At 40.4% G+C, this 16,826-nt stretch overlaps 1 protein-coding gene across 3 annotated transcripts in view; it reads left to right on the top strand.

Moving 5' to 3' along the window:
* The window catches only part of dus3l (dihydrouridine synthase 3-like (S. cerevisiae)), a 53,970-nt gene extending 37,823 nt beyond the window's left edge, over nucleotides 1-16,147 (top strand). For all 3 annotated transcript variants that reach the window (XM_041184631.1, XM_041184629.1, XM_041184628.1), the window contains exons 10-14: nucleotides 5,570-5,666; nucleotides 8,020-8,098; nucleotides 15,049-15,237; nucleotides 15,347-15,475; nucleotides 15,838-16,147. In XM_041184631.1, the coding sequence (XP_041040565.1) occupies nucleotides 5,570-5,666; nucleotides 8,020-8,098; nucleotides 15,049-15,237; nucleotides 15,347-15,475; nucleotides 15,838-15,910 (567 nt within the window). In that variant the 3' untranslated portion in view covers nucleotides 15,911-16,147. The remainder of the gene's footprint in view (nucleotides 1-5,569; nucleotides 5,667-8,019; nucleotides 8,099-15,048; nucleotides 15,238-15,346; nucleotides 15,476-15,837) is intronic.
* Nucleotides 16,148-16,826: the final 679 nt, after the last annotated feature.

Genomic DNA, 16,826 nt, shown 5'->3' with positions numbered 1-16,826 from the left:
TGATGGACACATCAATATTTGCTGCTGTTGGCTCCGGAAGATCTGACCTAACATCTCAATTTGCCATGTGGTTATTACGAAATTTACAGTTTGAGGCTGTGAAGTCAATTACTTTGTTAAAACCTGATTAACAATTGCCATAAATATAATTAGATAATTTATCATTTGCAAAGAGCAGTGCTACTAATTTACTATTGCAGATCATAGTCTCAACCAAATATTTCGCTTAAGGGTCGTGCTGAAGAATGCTGTACCATGAGCGACAGAATGCAGTGATATAGTTTAGGCTGCTTTTGCTGGCAATGACATGCATGTGAAGTTGTGCTGTTTTACTTATTGCAAGCGACAGAGTTGTCAGTGATCAGGAGCAGAGATGCTTATCAAACAGTAGGTGGGGCGGAAAGGAGGAATGGAGCCAGGGATTGGGATGGGGAGGTTTCTGATCCACCCGGTGACAGCCGCAATCCCAGATTACAACCTCCATATCCCAGGTTTGCAGCTCTGGGGCTTCTTCTGGTTGGCTCTTATTCGAACTCTGAAACCATTCATCCAGTTTCTGAGCCCCACGGCGACCAGGCAGTTGGGGCGCAGCCTCCCTGCAGTTTCTGAATCTCCAACTCTGGGCATCTTCCCCTTAATCCAGGCCTGTCACTGGGAAGAAGCCCAGGAGCTGCAAATGCTGGATATGGAAGTTGTCATCCAAAATTGTGCCCATCACGGGGTGGCAGAGAAGCCTCTCCTCTTCCCTATCCTGCTCTCTGAAAACTGTGGGAAGGCAGAGCCTGGACTGCCCGGCTGCAGCGGGGCTCAAACTGGGTGAATGGCTTCAGGATCTGCATAAGATCTAACCACCACTGTGTCTCCTCCAAATGATGTCATTGGTTTTCTGCGCATATGCAGATGGGTATCGGAAGCCATCTTGCATTGGCAAGAGACATGCTGTGTAGTTTGTTCACGCAGTGAATTCTGGATTTCAGTCATTTCAGTATGGACAGTTGCCAGGCATTTTCACACAAAAAAAAGGGGGTAAAACAAAAACTGTAGGGCTATTAATTTATTCTAATAGGGTCCTTTTACTTGCTGTGTGGAAGCAAAACTAACCCTGATCTTTGGAGAATTTTTCTGCCATTTTCCACTGGAGAGAAAGAAAGCTATAGGGAATCCTTCTAAATCTCAGTTGAGTTAACACCTTTCAGACAAGCTATGAATACAGCCCAGAGGCACATGCTGTAGCCAGTCTACTGAGAACCTCAGCTGGTGAAGGAGAGCTGCAAATAGCCCCTAAATTGTATTGTGAGGTCAAATGACCTGGTTTAATTTGGATTTTTTTTTCCCCTTAGCTTATTGGCTTGTCGATTTGGAGTGAATAGGCTTGTCAATTTGTTCTAAATTTGTAAAATTAGTTATTTTTTCCTAAAAAAAAAAAATTGCATTAATTGTTAGAATCTCCAGTGTGTTCCTCCCATTCATTAGCATTTTACTTTTAATCAAGAACCTATTTAAACTGCTAATGTTGTCCATTTCCTAGCTAGCTTGAGCATGGAAGAAGTTACCACAATCTGTCCTGCAGTCAACATATACTCTGCTCACTGACCCTTGAATTCGGGCTTTAATTTCACAAGTGCCAGGGAGTCAAGCAGGGGATATATTGACAGAAATTTGGGAATTGCAATTCTAACTAATGTTTAGCTTGAGGGCAACTTATTCAACAGCTAGGCAGGGAAGAGACTCATGATAAAAGTGCCAGAGAGATACTTAAACACAATTGGAAGATTATAACTTGATATTATTTGCATGACCAGAGACTCCAGGCTGAAACAAGGTTAAAACAAAGCAGCTTGTGTGCTTTCATTGCTTGGTTCCTTAAAATACTACGGATGTAAATATTTCCAACTGTTCAGTAAATTACATAAAAATTACATTGTCAAATAATATTTCTAGTACACAACATTAGTAAAGCCTTGATGCTAATAAGCTACTGAGGCCCTACTACTCTATTCTTATTGGTGTATACTGTAGTGAACCATTTAAATTATCTTCATTATATGATTGGTGTTCAGTGAATTGAAAGTTTAAAATCTGCAACTAGAAAAAGTATAAGTAGTTTTGGTTTCCTCATTGCAGAGAAGCTATATAATCAGTACTAAAGATGGTGAATTAATAGCTTTTGCTTAATTGTACACTGTAATCATTAGGCAAAGTTTGCCTCCGTCCAAACTGGAAATGAGTTGAAGGCCTATAATTGCTCCCTGTATACCCTCATTTTCAAATGAAGGAAGTATCCTCTATGTGAATAACAGAAGGTAGGATTAGTGAAGAGAAGAAAAGTGAACTTTTGTTTGTAGGATCACTTACAATTGATGCCTTCCTTAACACTATAAAGTGATTTTAAATCTAAGCTGGATAGGCACTGAAAATGGGGGCAGCGATCACCATGTGCAAGTGACTATTGTCTGTTGATTGCAGTGCAAACAGCATTTCAGCTTTGTGCTGCCTGCTTGTTTTAATGATTCCTGCCTCTAGGTAGCACTAACCACACTGGTCATGGGTGGATGTATCACGCAGAGGTCTATATCGTGAGTTACTAGCACTGCTTATAACTACCTTGCACTTCTTAAAGAGGAGGCGCATTGTGGCTGGAGCAGACATCGAAATCATGGTGGAAGAGAATCTGATCTGTAATGAATAGCAGAGCAGGGTGGAGAGCAGGCTCCAAGGGGTTTTTGGACATTGGACTGAAGGGAAAAGGGGCCTTGAAGATTTAGTCAAAAGGCAGTGGGAGCTGATAGCAATGGAGGTCAATGCTAGGAGTCAGGCTGAAAGTACCTACATGGAGTGCTGCAAGAAGTTAAATGATCTTATAGAAGTAGCCAAGGCAGTGGATACATCTTCAAATGCCATATCGTACCAACTGTAACAGTAGCCTCAGTCATTGCCCAAATCAGCACACCCCACTCAGTTACCAACAATCTCTAGCAAACAGGATTCTTATCTAATATGCATTTGCTTCACTTCAGCCTCATGCACTGCTGCAAATTTAACACACAAGGTGCTAGCTTTTCAGTCATGATGGCCATAACAGCTAAACTGTTTGCACTGACACACTTCTGTCTCCTGCAGGAGAAGTGGCACACAACTGGGGTAGGAGGAGGATATGAGTGCTTGCATGTTCTAACACCCATGGAGAAGATGGAGCATGGAGGGGGCACTGCTGAGGCTGTGGCCAGCAGTGGGGCTGAAACCACTGAAGGTGACAGTATCTCCATTCCATGTTCCTTTTCACTAACCTCCACTGCATCCCATGGGCTTCTAATTTATGAGCATGCATCTCTTACTTTCTCCCCCTCCCTGCACCACAACCTTACCTTAATGTATTTCAAAGCCTGCAATCATTATCAAGGAGCACAGTGTGTCCAGCATCAACTTGGCACAGAGCTTAGAGACCAGCCTTTCCAGCATGAAAGTGATAGACAACTTGATTCGACCCAAGCATCATGGCTGGTGTTGCAGCTTCCAGTGCAGCATCCACCCAAAGTCTGGATGCTGCAGTTGAAGCTCAGACTTTTGTCATAGCTATGGTTTACAGTCTGCAAAGGGGCTTGCTGGATGTTGCAGCCGTCCACCAATCTTTCCTCCAACAGATCACTAGGATCACTGAGGTGCCACCCCAGGGAAGTGGCTGTGGCTCAGTGGAACACAAGCCTGTTATACCCTCGGGAAGACAGCATTTGTCTTTTGACTGTTGCCAGTCAGGCAGCAAGTGCAGACTGCTGCTGTCAATGCGGAGATGAAACAGTCCATAGCCAGGCCTTCCAGGCCCAGAGCTGCTCATGATGGTCCTCCATGGCTATCTGCAGTCATCCCCACTGAAAATCAGCACCTCCTGTCTTGCAGGCTGCACCAACTGGGGAAGTATGATATAGGAGCACTAGGACAGGTAAAGGCACAAATGACAGGCACTAAGGGAATGCACAAGGATGATTAGTTGAAGTTTCTATGCAATATGGCATGGTTTGATTAATACATTTAACTTGGAATGTTATTTTGTGGTAGCTTGCAATTTTTGCATTGTGGTCAACCATATACCATGATGATCAGTGACAGAAGAAAGGTAAGGTGTGGGATTACTGGTGAATGGGGAATGAGTTCACAGACAGCCCAGGAAGAAGGGGGTTGCATAGGTTGCCTCCTCCCTTCCCCTTGCTCCTCAGCTTCTGTCCTGATAGTTGTGGGCAAGGGCTAAAACCCTCAGGATGGCAAGGCTGTTCAGTATGCAGCAGAACCCCTCAAACCTTGGCACCTGCACTGCTGAGCACTGCTGGGTTCCTCCAGGCAGAGGAACTGCTGTCAGCAGATAGCTCCTGTCGCCCAGTGCCATCCTTTGGCTTGCCCACGTGGCTCAAATACAGCTGACGTAGCAGACTGCTGTAGAATGAAGACATCATTGCTGCTACCAGGATACCAGGCATTGACCTGAATGAGTTGCTGCCTATAGTCGCACACCAGCTGGACATTGAGGTAGTGGAATCCCTTTTTGGCTCTGCTCAAGGGGAGGGAAGCATTGACTAACAACACTCTGATGTGCATGCAGTCAGTAGCACCATGGGGAAGCCTGCAATCCTAGAAAAGCCACTATGCTTGCTGCTCTCCAGCAAGAGAGAATGAAATGTAGTTAGGTTTCTTTGAATAGAAAGCCTCAGTGACTTCCATTACACAAAAGAGGACAGTAACCTGCAACATATTGCAAATTCCTGGAAAGAGCCAGACATACACAAGTTCATGGCCACAGTTACCTTCATAGGTAATGTGGTCCTTGCCTGAGTTTGCAACTTTGGCTGCAGCTGGTGACATTGCAGTGAGGGCATCCTTATTGATGTATAACATCTCATTCACTGTTAATTGCTAAGAGAATTATTCCTTTAATACCCTGGGCGAATATGATCTCCTGGAGAGCAACTTGTGTTGCTTTGCATGGTTCTGTTCATCCAACAAGCCATGCAGTTTTCCAAGGGAAATGCCTGCTAGTGCACCTATATCTGGGAGCAACTGGTGCAGAAACCTTTTAAGTCAGAAAAATTTCCTTCAGCACCTGCCATACCTCTCATTGTAGAATTTTACAAATTGAAGCAATGCTAGAAAGTCCTAAATACTTGTAGAATTGTAGCAACAGCCAAAAGAAGTCAACTAGCAACTATTAATAAGTAGTTATTGATCCCTTTAAATAGCACTGGTTGGGTTGGTGGGTCCATCTTGCATGTTCTGTTGTGTGATATTGGGAGGGTATTAGCAGGTGTGTTGAACGTCAAAATGATACCACTGGCTTCAAATCAGCGTTGCACACTGATTGGTGTCATGACCTAACTGCTCTACATTCTTCCAGTGGGTGTTCACTGCGTGTGTACAGATTTACTCCATAACTATGTGCACATGCGGATTTTAGAGCTTTGACAGCATTTGTAATGCCCAAAAACATTTTTGCACAATGTGATTAAAGTAGTTGCTTACTGTGCATCAGAAATACGATTATGGCATTTCCTATTGTTAAGATTTTCTGTTCACGTTCCTTTAGCTTCATGGCAGATCTAGAGAGCAGCGTTACACTAAATTATCAGACTGGGAGTACATAGATTACTGCGCTCAATTGGCTAATCCAATGCCATTGTTTGGTAAGTTTAGATTATTTTTTTTAATTGCCTAGTTTTTACAGTTCTTGTGCTCAGACTGCATTTGTTCCTGAAATGACAAATATAAGAGCAGTCCAGAGTGACACTTCCTTTTCATTTGTAAATAACTGAGGTGAGGAACATCTTGTATAGGGAACTACAATAAAGGTAGGCATCTATCCCTGGATAGGGGTCTGTGATCTGGCATGCAGACTCCAGATGACATCCTCTAGTAACTGTCATTGCAATGTTTAAGAATTTCTTCATTAACTGTACAATGAACACCTGCCTTCAAAATAGTGGAAGGACCTACATTGCACAGCTTGCATTGTTCCCCCCACTTGATGTCTAAGTTTACTGCTACAACCGGCCTTGCTCATCACCAACTGTTTAATCCATAGCTATTTTGGTAAATGGGCTTGCCCACTGACTCTCTTTGTGGAGTGCTTAGTGGCATGTTGCTGTAGGCTGCAGCCCTTTTTTCTCTGCAGCTGCTGCCCCCTTAGTACCATATCTCACACACATGCTTGAGAATGCCCTAGTATGGCATGTGTTGGAGTTCTGAAGTATGAAGGAGAACTATTTGGGCATGTCTTGTAAGCCACAAAGTGACTTGTTCTGCTGGTGCTAAATAAACATCAAAGAACTCTTTTTTTTCCTCCTTTTTAGTGTGGTGTCAAAGGACTGTGTTGAGATTTAATTTATGACACCCAGGTTCAAATGTGAATCAACAACTGCATCAGAGCTCCCTTGTATCTTCCAATCAATAATTTGGTTGTCAATTCTTGATCTACAAAGCTGTAATATGCTTTGGAGCATCTGCTGCCAATTTCCACACCAAGGCTGCTTAGACAGCACCTTCCGAACCCACGACCACTACCACCTAGAAAGACACATGGGAACACCACCACCTGCAAGTTCTCCTCCAAGCCACTCGCCATTCTGATTTACGAACATACGAATTAGGAGTAGAACAAAAACAGAATTACCTGGTAATTCTATTTTTGTTTTGGGTTTCCAGCATCCACAGTTTTTTGTTATTATCTGAATTAGGAGCAGGCCTTTCAGCCCCTCGAGCCTGCTCTGTCATTCAAGATGATCATGGCTGACCTGATTGTAACCTCAATCCCACATTCCTGCCTACCCCCGATAATCTTTCACCCGCTTTTTAAATCAAGGATATATCTAGCTCTGCCTTAAAATATATTCAAATACTCTGTTTCCATCACCTTTTGAGGAAGAGAATTGCAAAGATTCACGACCCTCAAAAAATTTCTCCTCATCTCTGGCTTAAATGACTGATCCCCTTCTTTTTAAACAGTGACCCCCTAGTTCTAGGTTCTTCCACAAGAGGAAACATCCTTTCCACACCCACCCTGTCAAGACTCCTCAGGATCTTAAAGGTTTCAATTACGTCACCTCTTAGGCTTCTAAACTCCACTGGATACAAGCCTAACCTGTCCAACCTTCCCTCACAGGACAACCTGCCCATTACTGGCATTAGTCTTGGAAACATATTGCCGTTTCTTCACTGTCACTGGGTCAAAATCCTGGAACTTCCTCCCCAGCAGCACTGTGGGTGTACATACACCACATAGACTGCAGTGGTTCAAGATGGCAGCTCACCACCACCTTCCCAAGGGTAATTGGGGATGTGCAATAAATGCTGGCCTAACCAGCGATGCCCACATCCCATGAGTGAATAAAAAAAAAGTTAATTGTTTAAGTTAATAGTGCACCAGCTTGTCTGAGTTTGCCAAAAGCACAATATCATTTATGTAAAGGAGCACTGAGTACTTTCAGAAATGCCTCAATCAAAATCTGATCCCTGTGATGCTCTCCAGACACAATTAATGAACCTTAACTCAGATGACTGGCAATGTACAACATGCTTTATTCAGCTTTCAATAGATTCAATTTAGTTTTCCATATATCCTTGCATAGATCAGCATGTCCACCTCTTCATAGCTGAGACTCTATAATTTAGTATAGTCCCTGATTTTAGAAGTTTTCAGATGTACAGTTGTCTCCTCCAAACCTTCGTTTAACAAATGAACAAAATACTAATTCAGTAGTATGTGTATATTCTGTTTAAGTCGGTGACATGGCATCAAGAGTATACCTATATGGGAGCTTTATCTGAATGGAGAGGGGAAAAAATAATTTTATGCCAGTGTTTATAGATTTCTGGTTGCAAAATTAAGTTCTTTATAGGTGACAGTAGTGGTTCCAACAGGCTTGCAATCTGCTGTAGCAGTTACTACAGTACTTTGCCAGTGCAAACTAATTAAAAAGCTTGCATTACTTGTTTATAGATCAGTTCTCTGTATGTAACCAAAATATTAATTTTTCACAGGAAATGGCGATATACTGTCATTCGAAGATGCCAACAGAGCTAAGGCAACAACTAATGTTTCTGGAGTTATGATTGCAAGGTGTGTAATCTATGCAGAAATAGAATGTGTCACTTTTCTGCATTAGAATTTCAACTGAAGTTCAGATGCACGTTATTTCCCTTGCCCTTCTGAAAGTACCATTACACCACTTTCATTAAGTGCGTGCGCATGCATTACAGAAACTATGCTCATCTATTTAGTGTGTTTGGAATTCAGAAGTTTCTGGATGTAGAACACAAAGTACCAGGCTACATGATTTGGTTTATTTACAAGTTGGGAATAAAGTTGGAAGCTTTCAAACACCTACTTCTGACAGGGGAAATTAATTGAAGTTGTCAGAAAAATATCAAATAAATTGAGTAGGAGGTTATCCAAGATGGTTAACCTTATTAGAAACTGTAAGGAAGAGTTAGGCTGTCTTGTTAAATTATTTTAAGGCTGTTCATGCAATTCTGAAATTAGAAGAGCTTCTTTCCCATTAAAATCACCCCAAATAAAGGTACCCATCTTCCTCCACACTGGCAGTTCTGAGTGAGCAAGATTTGATGCCAGAACCTAGCTATTAGCTGAGATTATTCTTGTGTCTCATAGTTGATAGGACTAGACTATTATTTTCCTCTGGATATGTGGGTTAGAGGAAATACACAAGTACTAGCTACTTTAAGATTTTTTTTTGTGTGATATCAATGAGTCTGGTCCCCTATACATGAACTTGAAAGCCAGGCAGAAGAGTTTTGATGGCGGATAAGAGCACGAGTCCCTGCTCTAATTGATCCAATTAGCATGTTGGCAGGTCAATTCCTGGTTTGTATAGTTCATATGATGGCTAAATTGACTTTTTGGACCTCAGATGGAATTGCTTTCTGTTCTCAACTATATAATGCATGGATTTTTATTTATACACAGAAATATTCCACTCTTTTAAGGTGAGAGTAGAGGCCAGAAGAAGTGATGATATTTTAACATAAAATAGGAGCTGAGTAGGCTGTACATCCCCTAAGCCTGCTCCATCGTACAGTAAAAATAAAAACAAATTGCTGTAAATACTCAGCAGATCATGCAGCATCTGTACAGAGAAACAGAGTTAACATTTCAGATTGATGGCGTTTCATCAGTACATCAACCTGAAACGCTAACTCTTTCTCTCTACAGATGCTGCCTGACCTTTTCTGTTTTATTGCAGATTTCTAGCAAATGTTATTTTGCTTTTAGGATTAAAAAAATGTCTTGGGCAGCTGCTTCACTTTCCTCCCCCACTCTACCCCACCCTACCCCACCCTACCCCACCCCACTCCACCCCACTCCACCCCACTCCCTTTATCCCGTGATTCCTTTGGAGTCCAAAAATGTATCAATCTCAGCCTTGATTTTACTAAACATCCATAGCTCTCTGGGATAGAGAATTCTAAGGATTCACAACCCTCTGAGTGAAGAAAGTTCTCATCATCTCAGTCCTAAGTGACTAATCCCTTATCCTCAGACTGTGACCCCTAGTTCTAGGTTCCCCAGCCAGGGCAAACAGCCTCTCCGCATATTCTGTAGTTGTTTTCCTACAATCACCCGTGACTCAGTTAGTAACGTCTTCTAGAGACTTGAATGCGAAAATCTAGGCTGAAACTCCAGCAAAGTTATTCCGTGAGTGCTGCACTGTTGGAGGTATCATCTTTCAGATGAGATGTTAAATGAGATTTTGCTCCTTTTTAAATGGTTCGTGGACTTTAGGATTTATAAAAAAACAAAATTACATAGACAGTGTTTAGAAATATAGAAAATAGGAGCAGGAGTAGGTCATTTGGCCCTTCAAGCCTGCTCTGTCAGTCAGTTTGTTCACGGCTGATCCTCTATCTTAATGCTGTACTCCTGCACTCTCCCCATACCCCATACCACTTAATGCCTTTGGAGTCCAAATATCTGTCTATTTCCAATGTATTTAACATTGTGTCTTGACCTCCACACCCTTCTGTGGTAGAAAATTCCGCAGGTTCACCATCATTCTTCTAAACTCCAGTGAATCCAGGCCTAGTCGGCCCAATTTCTCCTCATATGATAATCCTGCCAACCCAAGAATCAGTCTGGTGAACCTTTGCTGCAGTCCCTTTATGGCAAGTATATCCTTTCTTAGGTAAGGAGACGAAAACTGTACACAGTACTCCAGGTTAACTCAACCAAGGTTTTTATATTTTATTGAACCCACTATTGTCCCTAATACAGATACTTTTATGATTAATTAAAATAACACAAGCACAGGAAAACCCCCAAAGTTAAAACAACGTGCCCTCAGTACAAAACTGCCTGCAGCTGATTGAAATTGTTACCCCAATTCCCAGCTAACCCACCATGAAGTTACTACGACTCGGTTTAAAACTTACGAAATACAGGCAAAGCACTACATCTTGTCCTGAAACCCTCAGACCAATATCGCTACGATTTGGCTGAAACCACTTGGAATCCCCAACACGGCTGGTCTGTCCAATGCTGATTGTAGATCCTGAGTCGAGGTGATCAACCCTGACCCTCCTTTCGACTGCAACAAAAAACTCTTGATATGCCCTCCTTTTTATAATAATTCAGCTCAGATGTATCAAACATATTTCCAAAATCCTGTAGTTAGCACTCTTAGTTTATTCCATGTATAGTTTCGACGAATGTGATCAAATCTTGCTAGTTGAAACAATACAGGGTTTTTCCGTGGGAGATATATCCCAGATGAACATTACCAGTTCTCATTGTATGAACAATTCTGCTGCTGCTTGAGGTAATCTGGCTCCAGGGTTGATGAAGGTTTGAATGACCCTATTCCTCGTCTTGGGAGGAACCAATTGTAGTTGCAATGCCAGATTCCAGTATTATTGTTTGTTTGTGGTGCAGACCTTATTGGCATCATCATTCCCTGTGTTTATTGTATTGATGACATATTCCTTGTGCCATTGTATTGGGTAATCAGACTCTTAATTGCTTGAGTCAATGGCAGGTAATGGCATTTCCCTAGTACTATAAACACTCTGATAGCAATCAATGTCCAAACCCTTTTGATGAACCACTGGTTTTACTAAATGACTGAATTAACCCCTTTCTGCCCAGCCCTGTGCTGGTGGCTGCAGCTGGGCTTTTGTAGTTTAGATTTCCAAACATGAGGTCAAAACATGTCCATGTGTCTGGATTTGTTATTTCATTAATTTCCCAGTTGGTTGGGATTCCGATCCTACTCAGGGGGATGTAAAAGATCAAATAATATTGAAGAAGAGCAAGGAAGTTCTTCCTAATGTTCTGGCACATTTATTTCTGAGTCAACATCAGTAAAAACAGATGATCGTGATCACATTGCTATTTGTGGAAGCTTTCTGTGTGCAAATGGGCGGCCACATATCCTGTAACAGTGATTACATTACAAAAGTGCTTCATTGTAAAGCACTTTTACAGTGTGCTGAGGACACATAAGGTGCTGAATAAATGCAAGTCTTTTCTCCCCCTCCATCCGTCCCCAGCCAAGGGAAATCACCTCCATGTCAACCTTGTCAAAATCCTCAATCTTATATGTTTCAATGAGATCACCTTTCATTCTTTTAAACTTCAGAGAGTATAGGCCCAATGTACTCAGCTGCTCGTCCTAGGAACCAATCTAGTGATCGATCTTTCACTGTACTGCCTCCAAGACAATTCTATCCTTCCTTAAAAGGGAGACCCAAAACTGCACAGTATTCTAGGTGTGATCTGAATTCTGGCAAGACTTCCTTATTCTTGTACTTCAGTCCACTTGCAATAAAGGTCAACTTGCCATTTACCCAATTGCTTGCTGTACCTGCATCTTAACTTTGTGCTCTCCTTGTGTAAGTGCACTCAATTCCCTCTGAACACCAATATTCACAAGTTTCACACCTTCTAAAACTATTTGGTTTTTCTATTCTTACTACCAAAGAGAGAATAACCTCACACTTCCCCACATCATGTTCCATCTACCACCTGTTGCAAGCTTACTTGATCTGTCTATGTCTCTTTGCAGCCTCTTTGGGTCCTTTTTATAGCTTACATTGCCACCTAGTTCTGTATCATCAACAAACTTAGATACATTACTCTCTGCATCTTCATCTAAGTTAGTAATATAGACTGTAAATAGCTAAGGGTCCAACCCTGTTTCTTGCAGCTCTCTAATAGTTACAACATGCCAACTTTAAAATGCCCCATTTATCACTACTCTTTGCTTCCTGTCCATTACCAAATCCTCTATCCATGCACACATTACCCCAACTCCATGAGCCCTTATCTTGCATATTAACCTTATTTTTGGGGCACCTTTTGGAAATCCAAGTATGCTACTGGTTCCCCTTTATCTACCCTACTAGTTACATCCTCAAAAAACTCTAAACATGATTTGTCTTTCTCAAAACCATGTTGACTTTTTGTGAACATATATAACTTTAAGAGCAATTGGGGATCAGTGTCAAATGCTAGCATTGCCGGTGACACTCGCATCCCATTAAAGAATGGGAAAAGAGCATTTTTAAGATTTCCTTAATAAATTAGAGCATTTTCCAGATAACTACTGTTAGGCCAACTGGTCTATAGTTCCCTGTTTCTCTCTCCCTCCTTTCTCAAATAGCAATGTTACATTTTCTAACTTCAAATCCACTGGGACCATTCTAGAATCGAGAAAATTCCACAAAATCATAACCAATAAATTGACTATTGCCTCTTTTCAAGCCCTAGAAGGCTATCAGTTCCTGAGGAATTGTTGGATTTTAGTCCCTTAAGTTTTTCCAATACTTTTTCTCTGCTAATATTAATGACCTTAAGTCCCTCACTCTTTAGACTTTGCTTAGCCCCTATTTCCCCTTTGCAACTTGCGTCCTCTACTGTGAAGATGCCTCTGCCATTTCCTCATTTGCAGTGATAATTTTTGCCCCATAGGGATGACCTTTTTATATACCTGTAAATGTTCTTACAATTTGTTTTAATATTTCTGGCTAGTTTACTCTCTTTTTTTCCTTTTTTAATAATCAACCTTTTGGTCACTCTTTGGTTTCTAAAATACTCCCAATCCTCAGCTTCATGACTAATCTTTGCCAAATTATAAGCCTTGTCTTTTAATTTAATACTATCTTTAACTACCCTAGTAAACTATGGACGAAAACTTCATGCTGAGTTTTTGTTTTTTAATGGGATGTGTTTTTGTTGAACATTTTGAAACATTTTGTTAAATGTTTCCTACTGTTTATTTATCACCATACCTTTTAGTCTGTTTTCCCAGTCAACCTTAGCCAGGTCTCCCCTTTAACTTCAGGATACTGGTTTGGGATTGGAGTATGCCTCTTTCAGACTTAATTCAATTGTATTATGAACTCTATTTCCCAGTGGATCTTTTACTGAGAGATTACTAACTAACCATGCCTCATTGCACAATGCTAGATCAAAAATACTTTTAACTCTAGTTAGTTCCACAACATATTGTTCCAGGCAACTGTCACAAACCCATTTTCAAGACCATCTTTGCCAACTTGACTGGTTCAGCCTGTATGAAGATTAAAGACCCCACAATTATTACATTGCTATTATGCTAAGCTCCAATTATTTCTTGCTTAATACTCTGCCTAGTGGCATCAGTACTATTGGGGGATCTATAAACTATTCCTATCAGTGTTTTCTGCCCTTTGCTGTTCCTAATCTCCAGCCATACTGATTCTTCTTCCTGATTTTTAAAGCCAAGTGTTATTCACAATAAGTGGTTGTGGGTGGAAGAATTAATCCAGGCAGGTCTCTTGGTTAAAACAAAAACAGAATTACCTGGAAAAACTCAGCAGGTCTGGCAGCATCGGCGGAGAAGAAAAGAGTTGACGTTTCGAGTCCTCATGACCCTTCGTGGAAGGGTCATGAGGACTCGAAACGTCAACTCTTTTCTTCTCCGCCGATGCTGCCAGACCTGCTGAGTTTTTCCAGGTAATTCTGTTTTTGTTTTGGATTTCCAGCATCCGCAGTTTTTTTGTTTTTATCTCTGTGTTTTGGTCTCTTGGTTAAAGCTGTTTTCTTCCTCAGTGCTAGTAACTGCCACACAGTGTTCCAGCTGTACCTTTTTATTCTATTCAGTTGGGATAATTAATGCCTATCACCTGTTTAACTACCAATTGGTTAAGATGATTGCCATATTAACACCAAGATCCTTTCTCACTACTTTCCTTATGTCATCCTTTACAAAACAGAATTCCATCATTGTTGTAGTGATTGATGTCAGACTAACTGGCCTTCAGTGCCATTTCCTCTCTCCCCTCTTTTGTGGGTAGCACTATTACATTTGTTATCTTTCAACCCACTGGGACCTTGCCAGGATCTAGATCACAACCAATGTATCCACTTTTTCTACAGCCGTTAGTGAGTAGAATGGAGCTTTTAAATGACAAATCCATTAATGAGGATTTTTTCAATTTATTGATTTCAATTCTGAGCACAGAATACATTGCAGTAAAATGTCACACAGTCGTAGACAGTAGCAGATACTGTGAAACTGGATTTTTATCCTGTTCACTATTCGCTACCCTAAGAATATTATTGAAGGACCCTTGAGGTGCAGTACAATTGGCTGAACATTTTTTATTCACTTGTTCAAAAGTTTATTATTTTGGCATCTAACATCCCCAAACTTTTGTCAAAATTCAACCCCAAATCAAGTATTTTGGGCTGAATTTTAATTTGGTGAATGAAAAACATGCCAAACTTCGAATAGTATGCTACTTTTACACGTGAGGACAGCTTGGCATTATCTAACATTGATTATAAAAACAAAGTTGATTTTAGTTTAAACATCATCAGTTTTGACAGATTCTGAACTTATTTTTTTAAAATTACAATAGACCCTAATAGGTAGCCTGCATAAATGATGGAATGGAGATAAAATATCTGCTGACATGAATTTTCTTTCCTGCTGCATAAGTGACTTTCTATGAGATGCAAAAGAAGCAAATGCTATAAAATTCACATGATGTTTGGCTTTTGAATTACAGAGGGGCACTGATCAAACCTTGGATATTCACTGAGATCAAAGAGCAACGGCACTGGGATATTTCCTCTCGAGAAAGATTTGAAATTCTACAGGATTTTAGGAATTATGGGCTAGAGCATTGGGGATCTGATACACAGGGAGTGGAGAAGAGTAGAAAGTTCCTCCTTGAGTGGCTGTCATTCTTATGCAGGTAAAAGAAAAGTCTGCAGACTAACATTGAAACATTGCCTTCAATTGTAGTCTGTTGGGCATTAACAAATATACCCACAATTTTCTTCTCGGTTTATTGTTTGTTCCAGGTATATTCCAATAGGTCTTCTAGAACATATACCACAGAGAATTAATGAAAGGCCTCCTTATTATTTAGGCAGGGATTATTTGGAAACTCTAATGGCTAGCCACAACGTGTCTGATTGGATCAAAATAAGGTAAGCTCGTATGCTCTTTAAATGTTAAAGAATTAATCAGTTACCTTTTTTTAATGACTTTTTGACATGTAAAGTCCTTGCCTGGATCATTTTAGGTTGTGATCTAATTATAAATGCTTACTATAGAAGTGGAGTATATCAATATATTGCTTAGCTCCAGGTAATCTTTTTTTTTAAACTAGTTGTCTCAACAGTAGCCTGTCATCTTAAAAAAAAAAAGAGGCACTGTAATTTTTCTCATTTGGCTCTTGCGGAATTATCATTTTATAGAAGATGGTTGAACGTTTGTGTTTTTAAAAGCATGAACTTAACAGCTACATAATCACTTATTCTAAATTTTGTGTATTTTACCCTGATTTTAGTGAAATGCTGTTGGGACCAGTTCCTCCTAATTTCAGTTTCCTGCCTAAACATAAAGCAAATTCCTACAAGTGAAAATGATGCTCAGGAGCAGAAGCTGCAAGAAACTTGATTTTTTTCCCTAACAACTTCTATATTGAATTCATATTGTAATTATTTATAAAGTCATGTGAAAATAAAATGCATAAAATTTGGACTGGAGGGATTGGACAACCTCTGACAAGGTACGGAGTCTATTACTCTTTGGCCTGTTGTAAAATCTATGTATTCTTGACATTTTTCTTGGCAATTTTTAATAAATATTGATTTTTAGAACTTCTCCATATTTTTGTTTTCCAGAGATCTGCTCATGATTTACTTAGTGTTTATGGTTATTTTATATTCTTTTTGTACTGCACAATCCATTGAATTTTATATTTTGCTTCTTTGAGTGGGCGTGGAATGAAGATCTCCTGCTTCCAGTATGGCGTCAGGGGTGGTTCAAAATTCACACACTTATAGTCATTTATGAGGAATGGAGATGGAGTTACCTTCTGTGTTTTTGTTTGAACAATGTTGGTACACTTGTAAGTTGTGGAAATTGTTAAAATTGGAGGAACTGATATGCAGTTGCTGCTGCTTCCTTTAATGTTCATTTCATTTCCTGGCAAACTTTGTTCAAGGGACTTAGGAACTTCTTTGCTCGTGAGAACATCCCAGAAAGAGGGATAGAGCGGTACTGGCAATTCATAATGGAACCATTCTAAATGTCCGTAAGTTCTTATACCAGGGAGCATCTGGGTTGGATGTCTTTCAACATGAGCTGAACATATTAATGATGAATTTGCAGATACTCTTTCTTCATGAAGATTGCTGGTGTTAATGTTGTCATCTGGAAACTTTGGAGAATTAAATTCTTGTTCAGACACAGAGGGATCTCTGTGTATCACGAGTGTTGATAGACCAAATGCACTATTTGTTTCCTTCAGTAAAATTGGTAAGAAACCCACCT

The sequence above is a fragment of the Carcharodon carcharias genome, chromosome 3 (genome assembly GCF_017639515.1).
Source record: "Carcharodon carcharias isolate sCarCar2 chromosome 3, sCarCar2.pri, whole genome shotgun sequence".
NCBI classification, from domain to species: Eukaryota; Metazoa; Chordata; class Chondrichthyes; order Lamniformes; family Lamnidae; genus Carcharodon; species Carcharodon carcharias.
This window is presented reverse-complemented; position numbering and strand designations above follow the sequence as displayed.